Genomic DNA, 17,171 nt, shown 5'->3' with positions numbered 1-17,171 from the left:
CCTGATGCACATATAAATATTCCTCCCCCCTTCACATCCGTCACAGTAATTATAATATATGTTTTACCTTTGCAGTTTAAAACAAAACAAACATCTTTCACTTGTGTTCCAAGGGGTTGGAGCTATGACACAATGAAGGGAAGCAAGAATATACAAATAAGAAATGGCCACTGAAAATATGCAGTTCACATCATTTCGGAGTCCAAAACAGAAAAATCAAATAAACAAATGAAATAAAAAAAAAAACTTTTGGTTCAGTTTATGAGACTAATATCAACTGAGTTTAACATTTAGTAGCTTTAGTTACAATCAGAGGTTGAATCCTAAGGTGAAAGTTTAGCCCATCATTTTTTTTAATTAAAGTCCAGAATGTTCCCACAAAGATCATACTATAAATGACTTTGTGTAGCTTAATTCAGTACGCAGGTGATGAGCTCTTCTACTCTTCTACTACTACATCAGAAGAAAGAGATTTGCACAATTAGTAGACTTTTTCTATTTTTTGTGACAAACAAATGACATTTATACTGGACAATGAAATTTATAATGACATTCCTGAATACTGGAATGTGATGGTAGTGAGCGAACTGGCAAACAAGTAACAGTATTCATGAATTAACACTTGCATAGTTTCATCTTTCACCCATTCTTTAAATATTCCCACAACACCCCAAACAAAAACATAAAGCATTAATACTACTCAGATTCCTGCTGGAAATACCAGCACAGAGTAAAATTAATGTTTACTGACCAGGGGAGACTTGCTGGTTACATTAGGTTCAAGGACACCAGCATCCAAGACACAACATTCACTGGTGTTTTTAACATGGATTTTTTTTTCTTTGTAGTGTTGTAGAGATGCCAATAGTAATACTGTATAGATGTAAGATTACATTACTACTTAGTCAAAATGTCCATTCTGACAAGGTATTTCTGTTTATAGGCAGTTCAGACTGATTGTAAGCGAAACATCCAATAGTATGTCAAAACAGAAGAGTTACTGTGGACTAAAGTACTGTAGTGCGCTACTGCTAATATTGGAAGGACATACATATAATCCATACATATAATTCCTTTCTGGGATGCTTTAGCAGGTGTAAAAATCCCTTCACAGTTAATACTAAAAACCTTATGCTATGTTTCTTAATTTAATGCTAATTACAGTTTTTTTTTTTTAAATCAGTAAAACTGACCAATCGGTTAACCTCCAGTACTGGTGCTGACTATAAATATCATCACACATTTTCTCTGAGTGACTTGAGTTTCTTCTAGTTTCCTCTTGTTTTCATGTTCTCTTTCAGTGAACTTTTTTTAAGCAAGTGCTTTGTAGTAAATTTCACTTTCGCCAACCTAGGGACGCCAATTAATGTATTGAATTTTGTTTGCGCCAACCTAGGGAGGTGAAATAGGGTAGTGGGGTAGTGATGGTTACTCATGTCACAGCTGACGTTATGATTCTTGGATCATGTGTCAGTTAATGTGTGGTTATGAGAACATCACATAAGAAAGATTGGTGGGATCTCTAACTTGTAGAACCTCTTACTGTATCAACACAAGGAAGACACAAGTTGTAATAAAATAGATTTTATTAACAAAAGATAGACAACAGTAATCAACAACTACTAAATGAATACCATGAATGAAAAGGGAAAAAGTGCATAAGACACATAAAATGCAAGGGAATATGTTGTGCGTTGCTATGTCAGAGCTACGTTATTAATTATGTCTTGCTGTGCTTCGAAGATGATGGTGAAAGATAAGCGAGTTTCCGACTGTGTGACATCTACAAATCGATAGCAAAAAAAAAAATAATAATAAAAATAGCCCAAATGCAGGAGGAGGAGTCAGACAGCTGTAAACCCTGGTGAAAAAAAACAGCATATGCTGGTAGGTATGTTTTGATGCTGGTTTAAGCTGTTCCTTTGCTGGTTTATGCTGGTCCTTAGCTGGTTTAAGCTGGTCATGTTGCTGGTCAAGGACCAGCATAAACCAGCAAAGGACCAACTTAAACAAGCATCAAAACCTACCTAACCAGCATTCCATGACCTTGAATTTTACTTCCATAATTCTGTAATCAAGCATTTTTTACCTAAACTTGGCCCTGGAATATGCTGTCCACTACAGCTTGAAAAATCTCTTTCTCGATAAATGTTCTCAACTTGGCCCGGACACTCAACCGTCAAACGTCATTGTTGCTTGTGTCACCAGCAGTTGGCAGTTCTCCACTGAAATCAAACAGGACCTTGTCACTTGACTTCAGACTTCACATCAGTTTGATTAGGGATCATCTACTGGTTCTCCTGTAAGAAAACAGATTTACAACTAAAATTTAGAAAATTATGTTTCTCACAAAATAATGAATCCTTGCAATTGTGTTCTATAGGCTCGTTATGTCTGACAACACACATCACGGTTAGCTCACTTAAAGGTGTGATATGAATAAACATGGCTAATAAATACTATTCTTAACTGCAAACTTAGAACTGGAAACACTATTCTTTACATCACAACTTAACAAGAAGATTCTAATTTGAATATCACTCACAAAAGTAATGCTGCATCATGTGATTTATTATCATTTTTTTTTTTTTTTTTGCAAGTAATTACAAACACTGATCTTCTAATTTTGCAGTTAAAATTCTGCATCAAACAGTCTGTAAGGGTTATTGCTGTCCTTACTAATTTTCGTATTATTTGTGACATTAATTTAGGAGACAATTTTTGACACCACCTCACCTGTGAACTTCCGTTTGCATGATTAAAAGGGTAAAAAAGAAGTTTTATAGTTTACATCTGCATTACATTCTGACTCACTGTAACACCATATGTTAAATAAGTTATATAATTAATAGAAACAATTATATTATATAAAATGAATATAACTGAAAAAATGGTGAAGAAACTATATTCACTCACAAACTGCTAGTAAATTTCACAAATAATTCTTACTATTATAATAATTTGTGATTTTGCACATTTAGAATGTAATTTGTTTTGTTTTTTGTCACTACCTCACCTATACACTTCCGTTTACATTATAAAAAGGGTGAAAAAAGAAAGTTTTACATTGCACAACTGCATTGCTCTAACACTTTGTGATATATAAATTATGTAACTTAGAAAATTAATTATAATTATTAGATACAATATATAAATGTATTCATATGCTGAAATTACTAGTACAATTCACAAATAATTACAAAGAAACAAGCAATAGATTGAATGAAACGTGAATTTTTAACTGAAATGGTATTTTCTTGTAAAATAATACTCCAATAAACTTAGTTTTATTTACAACTGTAATACTTACGTTCTGGCGTACTAGTGTATATATTTTTTCACGCTTGCAAATCGCAACAACAGCAACAACAGCCAAAAGAACAACAGCAACAACTATTCCTGCTATTGCACCTGACGACAAACGTGATTCTGGAACAATACAGAGAGGCAGACATTATTACCGTTTAATTTTAATTAATACTGATCTGCATTTTAAAATTCCTCAAGGGAAAGTGCAATTAAACTCACCAATGACTGAAACACTGAAGCTTTTCACACTGGTGATGCTGATGCTGCGGCGACGGCGACGGCTGCTGCTGCTGCTACCTCTGATGATCTCTAGCATATAGAGTCCAGAGTCTGTGGTTCTGGTGTTTGTGATGGTCAAAGATCCAGTCTGATGATCCAGCTTCAGTCTGTCTCTGAATCTCTCATCACACCGATCTTCTGGACAGATCTTACTCAGATTGCCAGTGATTTCAGCAATGCGAATGCCATTATGGTACCACGCCATCACATCATTTGCTTTTCCTCCTACACCAGGATCTAAAGTGACAGATTCTCCCTCCTTCACTGACTTTGTCTTCATTTCAGCAGCAGCATCTGAAACAAAAAACAACAGCTGCTGGAGGAACTTTTGTGAAGGAAAAAACTTGCTGTTTTAAATCAAACTGTTCTGATGTTACAAACAGCAAACTCAACGTTATCAGCAAATGCATTTGCAAGTGATCTATATTCTGTATATAGGTGTGAATGCGAATGTATAGTTACAGCTGCACAATTAATAAAATAATAAACATTTCAGTTATTATATATTATAACCAACAATGTGGAGACACAAAGTAAATATGAGATCTATTGTGCAGTGTAGTCAACTTTTTTATTTACTATAATGCAAGTGTTTCTGAATGTCTAAAGCTTTTGTTTTTGATCCTAATGGCCATATAGAGAATATATCATTAACTTTCTCACACACACACACACACAAAAAAAAAGTATTTTAAATATAAATTATTTTAAGATTAATCAATATTAATCATTGTGATTATGATATAAATGATAATAATCTGCAATTTCTGTCATAACACCAGCAATTATATACAGGTAAACAGAATACAATCTGTCAATAATATAACACACACAAACATATGTGATTTAAAAATATATGAACCATTTTACTGAACTGATCCAATCTTGGAGATAGAAACATTTTAAAAATGTTATGTTTTTCCCTCCAGTGTTGTCCTATATCCTATACTATATATATAATAGCTACCAATCATAAAAATTTGCTAAAACACTACATTTTCATACCGTTTTTTTTTTTTTTTTTTTTGTCTGTTATAGAACATTTTTCCCTCCAAACAAAAAAAGTCACCACTGAAACACAGAAATACACTATATTGCACTATATTTCCAAAGCCAAATTTATAAGCAAAATTATCCATTTTAAGACCTATCAAAATCTGAATGCATATTTTCTCTGTAAAATACATGATCAAGTTGATTTGATTTCAGGCTTCTAATGGATACGACTAAACATGCACTTAACCAACATTATCACAGAATTTAGTAAATATATTACCTTATTACAAACTGAATTAATGCATTGATTTAAATAGATGTTAACACATTTTTATGAAAATCCAATAAATTCTTAATTCTTCAGTTATTTTTAGTGTGGGATTTAAGATTAAACCAATTAAGTGTGGCCCACATAACCTGCTTTTAAATGTTAAATGACTCACCAAAGACAGAAACATTAAAGCTCTTTTCAATTAAGCTGCGGTCGTCATTGATGATCTGTAGTTTATAAAGTCCAGAGTCTGTGCTTGTGATGTTTGTGATGGTCAGAGATCCAGTCTTATTATTCACCTTCAGTCGGTCTCTGAATCTTTCTTCACACTGAGCATCTGTACAAATCATACTCTGATGTCTAATTACTTGAGAGATGCGTGTATCATTACAAAACCATTTAACTCTGTCTTCCTGTTTTATTTTAACATCAGTATACAGATTGACTGAATTTCCCACCATCACAGACACTGACACTGACACTCTGTCTTTATCAACACCTGAAGCACCTGAGGAAGAAATTAAGAGTTAAATTATAAAACATTAGTAAGGAAATAACATACAACAGAAAAATCCTGTGCAAAAGTGTGTTTTTTTTTTTTACCTCTCTCATTTCTCTACAGACCATAAAGTCAGGCCCTTCTACCCCTAATGAACATTGCAGCCTTAATATACTGCTACTTTCCACCATAATAGGCCTGTTTCCAATTCAGACTCTTTCATTTATTTTACAGTATGTTATACCAATGTCTTTAGTTTTGCATGAATTTTAAGACTGTGAATATATACTTTTTTTTTAAGATCGTTTTGTTTTGATGTTAATTGGGCCATTGAAGTCTCATGTCCTCCTCTCTACTTGCCCAAACTACCACACAATTCTCACCCTGCATTTACATTAATTGCTGAGCACTTTGAGTCTCAGATTGCTTTAAAGCAGGAAGTAATACATAGAGTAAGTCTGTGCCAGAAATCTAGTTATGTCACTTTAGGTCTCTGTTTTCTGATCATTAAAACAGAATTGTAATTAAAAAGGCACTTGTCAGTTTAATTAATATTGCTCACTGCTGTCACTGTTGTAATTATATTTAAACAGAATCAAAGCTCACTTTTTTAAACAGGTTACTATGCATACTCACCAATGACAGTAACATTGAAGATCTTTTCAGTCACGCTACTCTCGCTAATGAGCTGTAGTCTGTAAAGTCCGGAGTCTGTGGTTCTGGTGCTTGTGATGGTCAGAGATCCAGTCTGATGATTTAGATTCAGTCTGTCTTTGAATTTCTCAGCAACTACTTTACACTGAACATCTGTACAGTCAATACTGCGATCTCCATTAACATGAACGATGCGAGTGTCATTATAATACCATTTAATTCGAAAGCTTTTTTGGGTTATTTCAAGACCAGTGTGTAGACCAACTGCATCTCCCTCCTTCACTGACACCGACTCGCTGTTTGTATGAACATCTGAAACACAGAAAAGCATTACTGATTGATATTTTCATTCATCAGACATAAGTCTCCTGGATGATCTTCAACAACTTATAGAACACCCTATAACCCACATCTTGATTATTATTGTGCTTCACCATTCATACAACCTAGTGGTGATCAATGCAAATTTTCATAGACTCACCCCACGAAAGAGCTAGCCCTAGTGGTATAGTTTACACCATTTATGTGACCCCGGACCACAAAACTATTGTTATTGTTAATATTATTCTGTTATGGCAAAATCATTAGGAAATTAAGTAAAGATATTTTGTTAAACTCCTACTGTAAACATGGACAATTTTAAAGGCGATTTTCTCAATATTTTGATTTGATTTGATGTTGACCAAATATTGTCCTATCCTAACAAACCATACATCAGTGGAAAGCTTATTTATTCAGGTTTCAGGTGATGTATAGATCTCAATTTTGAAAAATTGACCCTTATGACTGGTTTTGTCATCCAGGTTCACATATGGACTCAAAAATACAATTTCATGTTTTAGTTTCTTAAATCTTAATGAAAGTAAAACAGAGATCATTGTGTTTGGCTCTTCTGATGTCCCAAACATTCATCGTGGAAATACTAGTGTTTTATTTTCTTCTGTTAAATCATGTGTAAAAAACCTGGGCGTCTTATTTGATAGGCAAATAAATTTAGTTGTTAAATCATGTTTTTACCAATTAAGAGCATTGGCTAAATTGAAGACTTTTCTTTCTTTTAAGCATTTTGAAACTGCAATTCATGCTTTTATTTCTTTTAGACTTGACTATAGTAATTCACTATATCTGGGAATCAACAGTTCATCAATATCAAGATTACAAATGGTCCAAAATGCAGCTGCACGTCTTTTAACAGGTGTTCGTAAACACGAACATATTACCCCTGTGTTAATGTCTTTACATTGGCTCCCAGTACGCTTTAGAATTGATTTTAAAGTGCTTATGCTTGTTTTTAAATGTTTAAATGGCCTCGCTCCCTCCTACCTTTCTGACTTGTTGTGTGAATATCATCCAGAAAGAATTCTTAGGTTTGCCAACCAGAGTTTGTTAACTGTTCCAAAGTCAAAATTAAAATCTAGGGGTGATCGAGCTTTTGCTATAGCCGCACCTAAACTTTGGAACAAGTTACTGATCCATATTAAAACTGCACCGACATTGCATATTTTTAAATCAAAGTTAAAAACATATCTATTCAACATAGCATATGATTTGTGATGTTTTTTGTTGTCTGTTGTTTGTTTGGTTTGTATACATGTTTTTTAAAAAGTCTTTTAGAATATTGTACAGCACACTGGTCAACTGAAGTTGTTTTTAATTGTGCTTTTTAAATAAATTGAAATTGAGATTGTTCGAAATAGTGCTCTTATTTTTAAATTACAGGTTAATATCTGAAATACAGGTTGTCTGTGTTTTGTGAATAGTGGTTTCGCTTTTGATATTCCCATTCTATTCAAAACTATACTTTAGCTTTCATTCATAAATTGTGTGTGTGTGTGTGTGTGTGTGTGTATATATATATATATATATATATATATATATATATATATATATATATATATATATATATATATATATATATATACACACACACATATATATACACACACATATATATACACATACATACACAAGTCAAGTCACCTTTATTTATATACCGCCTTTAACAATACAGAATTGTGACAAGGCGGCTGTACAGTATTAAATAGGAAACAGTACATCAACAATGCCAAAGGCAACAGTAAACACTCGCATTTTAGGTCAAGGTAGTTAATCAAAAACAATAAAATAAAATGCAATATTGTGTTAAGAGAAAGTACACACACACACACACACACACGAACCCCACACCCAGTTTTTCTATTAATAGCTAACGCCATTTTATCATCTCTTCAACTGGGCCCTTAACGACACCGTTTTCCAAAAAAAAAAAAAAAAAAAAAAAAAAAAAAGAAAAACAGGAAACATTTTTTAGAACATTTGGTCGCTTATTTACGGTGGGTTGGGGCCTGAAAACGCCAACTTATCAAAATATTTCACACGTTTTTGAAAACCATACTATTATACCTATATAATATTTCTCGGTATCACGATATGGCGATCGCTGCTCGATTTCTATCGAAGGACGTCTACCTGGGCCGTGCGTGTAATGCATATATGCATAAATACGACCCTGACTATATTATAATGTCATCTTAAAACCATTTAAAAAGTAAAACAGCAATAGCCAAGAATTAATATTATTTCAAGTGTTAACGAATTAAAAACATAATGAAACTACGCCACAACATTTACAGAAAAGAGTGTTATAAATGTCTTACCCTGTACGAAGAATCCACACAATGTCAGCCAAATTAAGATCTTCATTTTTCCCGTTTATCCACTTAAAAATGAATGCAGTTTGTGTAGAAATGGGTTTTGTCAATAGGCCTGTCGGGCCTCTCACAGGCCAAGTGAAAGTAAGTTATTATCTGGCTAACTATATCTTATAGCTTATATCAGAAACATTTACTCCACATACAAGCTCTGAGTCGTTGTTTCATTCGTGTTTTGACAAAAAAAAACATTTGATGTTGCTGTACGACAAGACTTGCTGAAGACTCGCTGGCCAATTCGACGAAAAATCAACAACACGCTTTATCGTTGTGATTGACTTGATCGGAGTTCAGTGTCACAATTTTAACGCGCTGTCAAGTTAAAATTCTTATTTTTTTTAATGGCTTATTTTAAAAAAGCGGTCTGTCTTTTTCTTCTTCCTCCTCCATCGCTTCGACTTCTTGGTCAGTGGCCATTGTTCATTCCTTGAGAGTCGTCGTCGTCGTCGTCGTCGTCGTCTTCTTCTTCTTCTTCTTCTTCTTCTTCTTCTTCTTCTTCTTCTTCTTCTTCTTCTTCTTCTTCTTCTTCTTCTTCTTCTTCTTCTTCTTCTTCTTTCTTCTGCTGCTGCTGCTGCTTGTTTTACGGCAGATCGCAGACTTATAAGTGCATTATCGCCACCTATCTCTCAAATGGACCATTGACACTCTAACTACCAAATTTTCTGATTAACCAACCCACATGCAACCCTACTTGATTCTTATACCCGTCCAGAGTCTTAGAGCTTCATCCGGCGATGCGTGCTCCTCCGTCCACCCTCAGCCCTCTTGGCAGGACCTTGAGAGTGTTCGTTACCGAACAATTAAAACCAGTACAATTCCCATTATAACCAGGAAAAGGATGGTTTCTATTGTTAGCAGGGCTAAAATGGCTGTTGCTGGCAATCTGCCTTGGAACGTTGTAAGGTCCACTCAATTGGCCCAACGTAGGTATCCAAAGGTGGATGAAAGTTTCTTGCGTGTTCGGTCTTTTCAGTGCGCAAAGTTATTAAATTTAAATTTAATTCAAATCTGACATTTTATTATGACCTCACATTTGAGTTAGAATGCTAATTATTATTGATCATTCTAAGGATAATTTATCTCGACATCTGATTATTTATTCTTTAATATTATTGTATTTGTGATACAATATAATCTACTAGAGTCAATAATTACAAAGTATTTCAGAATGAAATAAAATGTAACAATTTATTAAGGAGTAGGTAGAAGAGGGACTTTTCTCAATACTTCTCTCAGTGAGATGTGGAAACAAATGTCTGTATCTTAATACACTGTGTGTATTGTGCGTCTCAGAAGATCAAAGTGTCTGAGGTTCTGTAAACCTTACAACATAAACATTTTACGCCACATTTATTTGCACACATATATTTTTTTTCCACAGAACTTTTTTGGAAGTTATCCCAACTCTAAATTTTCCTTTGATTATATCCTTGTTTTTATTAACAACTTGGACAAGAAGTAACAGCTGTTCTTGTGTCCAGTTTGGTTTTCTTTTACATTTGCATGTCTTACTATCAGCCATGATTATTCTACTCCGTTAATTAAAAGGGTGTTTATATGCATATCAGCTAATTGTTTATGAGAAGCCCACATGTAAGAGGCTGACAATTAGCTGAACATACTTGCTTAATTGGTGACAGCTGCATTTTAAAATCTTTATTTGAATGTGGCAACATTGTTATACTCTACAACATTTCTATGAATAAGTCACTGACAGAGATTCCTGTCCTATCAGCCAATCACTGTGTGCAGAGTTAGTAAGCATGCTAACATCATTCATAGCAACGAGGTCAACCTCACTCTTAGCTTAAGACTCCTCTCTATTCCTTAGTAAACGTTTGTCTCAGCAGCTTTGTGAATAGGTTTTAAGAGAAAACTCTTATCTAAAAACTTTTACTGCTATTGAGCAGAGCTCCTAGTGGTAAGGTAAAATGTTTTGAGAATACGGGCCCTGGTTTTTAACGGCAACTGGCAACCAACATAATAGGTGCATTACCGACTACCTTCTGCTCCGGAGTTTGAAACAGAGTTTAAAATCTATTCATCAGTCCTTCTTCCCCAATGAAATCAAAGAAAGTTTTACAGTCTCACTGCTAGACTGTTTTATTACAGCCTTAATATCTAATTCCTAAACTTCATCTTTCCTCATTTCATGTATCCATATTTACTGTTCGTATTTACTACATTTAATAATTGCATGAGAGAGTCTGCTCAAATCTGACATTTCCACATAAACCAGTAAGTGCTTTCCTGCTATTTTGAGAGTGTGGTTTAAATTGGAATACCCTAACCTTATTCTGTTTTAGATAACTTCCTCTTTCATTGACTCACCTACACATCTTGCTTTTAGATTTACATCATTAATTAAACTAAATAAATCTACCCATTTTTTCATTGTTCCATTTTACTTTCAATTCTTCCATTGCTTTATTCCAGATTAATAGCTTGATTTCTGATTTACTTATTGGAACTTGTATGTTTCTCTGTAAAGCTTCTTTAGCTAACTTGTCCACTTCCTCATTTCCCTTCATTTCTATATGTGCTGGAACCCATATAAACTTCAGTGAAATCTCATTCTGAACAATTCTGGAATGTACAGTGGACAGCATAAATGAGTACAGCCCCTCTAAAACTAAACAAATTCCACAATTACTCTTTACTTGGAAGACATGTTAGGGTTCTTTGGAGATATAATGCTAGAACAAGCCTGCTTGATTAATTACCAAAGAAGAAAGTTAAAATTATTCAGCAAAATAAGATTTTCTTATCAAAGTGATAAAATGTTGTGTTGCAAATGTGAGTGCACCCTTCTGAAAGTTATCAAATAATACTTGCAAGTGTCTCAGAGCTGCCAAAAGCTGTGAAAAGAGTGACACTTTATCTCATAGAGTACGACACAGCCTGCAGAAGTGACAGGAATTACCTACTGTAGCCAAAGCACAATAAATTTATTTAACCTATTCCAAGGCCCATATTTACAAAATATACACTTTTGGGAATCCATACTCTCGTTTTAAGAGACCAAGTCAATCATTTCAGATCCAAAAGCATCCAAAATGTTCTGCTGTTACTAGAGGAGGAGTACTTATATACACCCACACATACATACACACACACACTAACACACGGACATCCCCACATACTCATTAAACCCCCCCAACCCCGCAAGGCCACCACTTCCACATTCCCAGAACTACCATCCATAACTCTAACTCCCAAATCCCCCCCCACAACCCCCCCTTCTTGTTTTTCTTTCATTCCAGTCATTTATTATATTCCCGTTATTTCATTACTGTCATTTCATTCATATCTATAGTCAACCTGTATGCAATAATTCTCAGCCTCTATATCTTTTGTTAATGTTATGTCATGTCAAGATATGTCAAGTCAATGTCATGTCAAGATATGTGTTTTGTGTAGTGTACATGTGTCTATTGTTTTCTGTAGTACTCATGTGTCTATTGTATTGTTGTATTTTGTTTGTAACTTCATACTTGTCTGCAAAAAAAAAAAAAAAAAAAAAAAAAAAAAAAACTAGAGGAGGAGTACAGTAAGATATGCCTGGTTCCCACAGTGATGATCAGTGGTAGTGAAGCTCTTATATATGGATGTATAAGTGCTAAAGGTGTGAGGAAGCTGTGCTTTATCAATGCTGTCACAAATTCACACACTACTGTATGATGTAATACAAAAAAACTGAAACTGCAGATGCTACCCTCACTTCATTGCCTGCAATACTGGGCATTTCGTCAGCATGACAGTAAAGTTATTCATTCTCTGAAAGTGAAAATCCTTCAGTGGACATGTATTTCACTCAATCTTAACACTCTTGAGCAGCTGTGGGGGATTCTGTAGAGACAAGCTGAGCAAAACTCCCTATTAAAGACCAGGGCATTTAAGGAGGTTGACCTCCAAAAGTTAAACAGAAATTTTGTAATGAAGTGCCACCTTCAAATTGCACATTTTTTTTACGCTCAAATTAGCTGTTTTTTCAAGCAATTACAACAAGGAATATTTCACAAAATGCCAATGGAAACAGTTCTTTGCTTTAACCCTTTGAGGGGTACAGTCCCACATATGGGATTCTTATTTCTGTGCCCCTGGGAGTACGGTCCCACATATAGGATTTATAACGTTCGGTGACGTCATGCAACAGTCAAATTCAAACTGTGTTTCCCCACGTTGGCTGGCGCTGAGCCAGAGTCATATAATCACAGTTATGCAGTGTTTTCAACCACATAACGTTTATTTTAGGTTTCAGATATTTAAATACACATAAGTGTAATAGATTGGATTAGTATTTGCAGTACTAAAAATATCCACTAGCTGTCAGTAGTGTTACACTAACAGTGTGTAGATCACGAACCAAAAGGGAAGCTGTGTTACTACTGCTCTTGTTCCTATCCTGGCAAAGAGAATAAAAATCAGTTTGTTGCAAAACTGTTTCTTTATTGGATCAAGAAACATTACAATAAGTAGTAGTAAAACAATACATTTAGAGTTTATAAAATACACACGGATATGTCTATGGAAGCAGCAATAACAATCCATTCAAGTATAATTTGCCGATGTGTTTGATTCATATCAGATACACATAATGTAAGTAAAGACATAATTCACTCCATTCCTTTCCCTGTTCACCAGCCACTTACTTGCATGTATTTCGGGAGAAACTGGTGAATTTACGTGCTGTAAATCCAGCTGACAGGACTCTCTGAATGGCAGCGCGAACAATGGTGGCGCCCATCTCACGTTATAGATATCATATAATTTATAAAGGTTTTAAAACGGCAAAATACACTCACTTACAAGCATTCGTGAATGGGAATATCAGATAGTTGAAGACATGGTAAGCAACGGTGTTAATATTTTAAATAAAAAAAGAAAAAACGAAATAAAAGCGATACGTCTGTCATACACTGTTTTTGTTACAGGGAGTAAAGGACGAGAGGCGAGCGGATCCACTTGCGAGCTTTATTCATCAGACGAGACAGATACATGGTCGTACAGGCAGGGTCGAGACAACAGCAAACAGGAATGTCAGAGGAGAGACGAGAGAATAGTCCTTATGACCAGCGATAGTCCGAAAAGGCAGGCGGCGAACGGTCGAAAAACGGGGAGCCAGGCGAGGGAATCAAACACAAGGGACAAGGAACAAGGAACAAGGAACTAGGAAACGCTAAACAAAGGGAGAAACACTATCAACAATCCTGACTAGCATGGGGAAAGACCGGGGCTTTTATGGTGCTGCTGATTGGTCACATGTGCTGAAGCAATCAGCGTGATGCATGACGGGAGATCGATAGTCCGGGGTGTGGTACAACAGTCAGAGAGTGATGATGGGGTGAGAGTGACATCTGGCGGTGAGCGGACAGCGGGACACCGACCAGATTCGTGACAGTTTTAGTAGCTGCGGTGTGTCACGTGACATTCATAAAGGGAAAGTTCTTAAATAAAGGTCGCCTAAAAAAAAAAAACACTCTGGGGGGTCAGATAGAATATTTTAAACTCACCAGTGAAAGGGTTAATAACCCTTTATTTACACTACATTACGGCTCTAACAAAGCCACCGGAGCTGACTGTGGCCACTCTAGCCAATGCTTGTTTACACCAGCTGCGCCACAGAACGTTTCAGAAGCGCCCAGAAGCGGCTCCACACTGCTTTGCTGAAGAGACATGTCTGTGTCTCTTTCAATTAAAAATAATAAGTGCTGTGGCTGCGATACATTCTCCATAAACCTACCAACATCAGTCGCCATGATGTAACACGAGAGAAAAAAAAATTGGTTTTAGTCGTATAACATTGGTGTTACGATCCAGATGGGGATCGACCTCAGGTCTGTGGTGTGTAGATTCTTGGTGCTTGCTTACCACTGCACCACTGCACCAGATCAAAGAGGAAATAAACAAGAGACTTAAAGTCTGACTGAGAGTTCTTTAATCAGGGTGAAAAAATAATACAGATACACTCTTAGATGGCATTTAATTGGCCACAGAGCAACTCCAAAAAAAAAAAAAATAGAAATACAAAAAGGTAATCCTTAAATGTCAGGGAAGAGAGAAGTCCAAAAAAAAAAAAAAAAAAAAAAAAGTATAATCCAAAAGATTCAACGGAAGACAGGAAAATCTCTAGCCACAAATTCTTGGAAGCAATAGAAAACAGACATCAGGACTGAACAAGAATAATAAGTAGTTCTGCATTTAATAAGGTTGGCCATTAGGAGTGATTTAATAGAGGTGTGCAAGAAGTCTCTAACACAGGAGAAGTGATCTAAGCTTGAAATTGCGCCATCCAGTGGTGAATCCAGCCCAGATAACACACGTACGTCTGCAAGATGTCTGTTAAAGATCACTTGATCTAGAAAGCATCTGACAGACGTCTGAAAGATGTCAGTTTTAAATACATTCTAATTTATAAATATCTTAAAGCGGGGGTGCTCAACCCTGTTCCTGGAGATCTACCTTCCTACAGAGTTCAGCTCCAACCCTGATCAAACACACCTGAACCAACTAATTCGGACCTGAAAGAGCACTTGATAATTACATACTGGTGTTTTTGATCAAGGTTGGAACTAAATTCTGCAGTAAGGTAGATTTCCAGGAACAGGGTTGGACACCCCGTCTTAAAGACATCTAATAGATATCTGATAGGAAACGTCTTCTAGACGTATTGCAGATGAGCAAACACTCTAAAAATATGTCTTCCAGATGTAAATGCAGATGTCAAATAGATGTCTCTGTGATGTATGTGTGCTATCAGGGAGGTATTTTTTTTTTTTGTTGCTCAAATTCAGTTAGTCTTTTGATTCGGATACAGGGGGTGCAGTACTTTTTAATACACAAGCTGATTTGTGATGCAGCTTGGTATAATACTCACACTGTTTGTTCATTTGTCCAGAGGGGAACTGGTTTCCTGACTGATCCTGACTTTAATGAAGTTTTGGGACCAAGCTGAGTCTCACCCAGATCTGTCTTATAGTGCCTGGGTCAGACTTGGGCTAACAATAAGTCATTTTACAGGGAGTGGGCCAGATCCGGACTGGATGAAATAATATGTGTCAGTTTGCAGTGTGTAGGCCAGTTTTGGGCTGAGGACCCAGCCGTATAGTGGGCCAGAACTGAAGCAAGGTTTTTTTGTTTGTTTGTTTGTTTGTTTTAATTTTGCTATCTGTCACACCCCTGTGGACTGTTTTGTTGGTTTCGCCCTTCTGTGCCCTTATATGGTATTTCCTGTTCCGGTTCTTGTTAAGTCTTTATTGGTTAATTACCCACACCTGTCTTTGTATTGTTTACACCCCTTTATAAGTCTGATTCAGTGCCGTGGTTTTCGTCTGTTCTTAACGTTGTGTGAGTGTTCCCCTGCTGTCCCTGTACCCTTGTTGGATTCTATGATTAAAGCCATTTTGTTATATTTCCTCGTCCCTATGTCTTCCTCCTAGTATCTGAGTAGCCTTTTGTGGTGAAATAAAAATGACTCTCAGAGGAAGAGACAAACTCTCTTAATTGTCTTTATCAAAGTTTTATTTTTTGCAAAGAAGGTCAGACAGTCATACAGAAACACAAGTTTCTGCAGAGTGTGACAAACCAGAGAGGGTTTCCTCCACCTTTATAACTTTTCCCCAGCCTTCAAGGTTACATCTCCCAAAAGTTGTGTTTTTCCAGAGAGGATAGGAAAGTCAAAATCAAGTTTTACTATATCACACTCCTGAAGCATAGATCCTCATAAATTCCCAGTGGCCTGGCAGCCAATTGGCCCGCTGCCCTACAATTTTTTTTATTTTATTTTTTTATTTTTGTTGTTGTTATTGTTATTTTTGTTGATTGTTGAATGTACTAAATTGATTATTACAGCAAAGTGATTAGTACAGTAATAAAACTCTCAGAAATCATGAAACAGTCTTGACTGGCAATGTAATTCGCCACGAGGACTGTATGGGACATGCAGCTTTCTTATAGTTGGGCCACAAGTTTTGACGCGTATCTTTCTTTTTGAACTTGTTTACTCACCATTCAGAAGTCCATGAAGACCTTTTGTTTCTTTGTTTATTTTCAACATCAGACTTTCAGCACTTCTTACAGTCTTCCTGCATAAATCCACTTGGGTTACAACAACTTATTTGCTGTATCTTGAAGAACTATAATTCCAGTTACGACTGTTCTTGATTACAGTCAAAAGCTTGTGTTCTCCAAAACTTGCGCATCTTAATAACTTCTCACGTGCGTCAATAATTATGCAACTACGTGAACTATGGAATGACATCACTAGACATGCGCAGTAAAAAACTAATATGAACTGAAAAATATACAGCATAATACAACACAAATAATTATGATAATCAAAATGAATGTTTAAATAATGAATTACGAAATATGTCTCTTACACGGACACTGTACTATACTTCCTCATTTCTGATTGATATTTCACAGTCATGGTGAATTCTTCTTTATAAGT

At 35.6% G+C, this 17,171-nt stretch overlaps 1 protein-coding gene across 1 annotated transcript; it reads right to left on the bottom strand.

The window, feature by feature from the left end:
- Positions 1-1,693: 1,693 nt before the first annotated feature.
- LOC127154065 (uncharacterized) lies at positions 1,694-9,228 on the bottom strand. The gene is made up of 6 exons (XM_051095462.1): positions 8,666-9,228; positions 5,991-6,320; positions 5,028-5,363; positions 3,529-3,882; positions 3,311-3,429; positions 1,694-2,300 (listed from the first exon to the last, which is right to left on the bottom strand). Exons 1-6 carry the CDS (start codon positions 8,709-8,711, stop codon positions 2,289-2,291), a joined length of 1,197 nt encoding a protein of 398 aa, XP_050951419.1. The 5' UTR covers positions 8,712-9,228; the 3' UTR covers positions 1,694-2,288.
- Between the last annotated feature and the right edge of the window lie 7,943 nt (positions 9,229-17,171).

This window comes from Labeo rohita, chromosome 22, assembly GCF_022985175.1.
Source record: "Labeo rohita strain BAU-BD-2019 chromosome 22, IGBB_LRoh.1.0, whole genome shotgun sequence".
Lineage (NCBI taxonomy): Eukaryota > Metazoa > Chordata > Actinopteri > Cypriniformes > Cyprinidae > Labeo > Labeo rohita.
The sequence above is the reverse complement of the archived record's forward strand: the minus strand, read 5'-3'. Positions and strand labels throughout refer to the sequence as shown.

Coding starts and splice junctions, on each gene's coding strand:
- LOC127154065 (XM_051095462.1), bottom strand. CDS start 8,711: ATGAAGATCTTAATTTGGCTGACATTGTGTGGATTCTTCGTACAGG. Junction 6,321..8,665: donor GTGTGGATTCTTCGTACAGG/GTAAGACATTTA, acceptor TCTGTGTTTCAG/ATGTTCATACAAACAGCGAG. Junction 3,883..5,027: donor CTTTAATGTTTCTGTCTTTG/GTGAGTCATTTA, acceptor TTTTTGTTTCAG/ATGCTGCTGCTGAAATGAAG.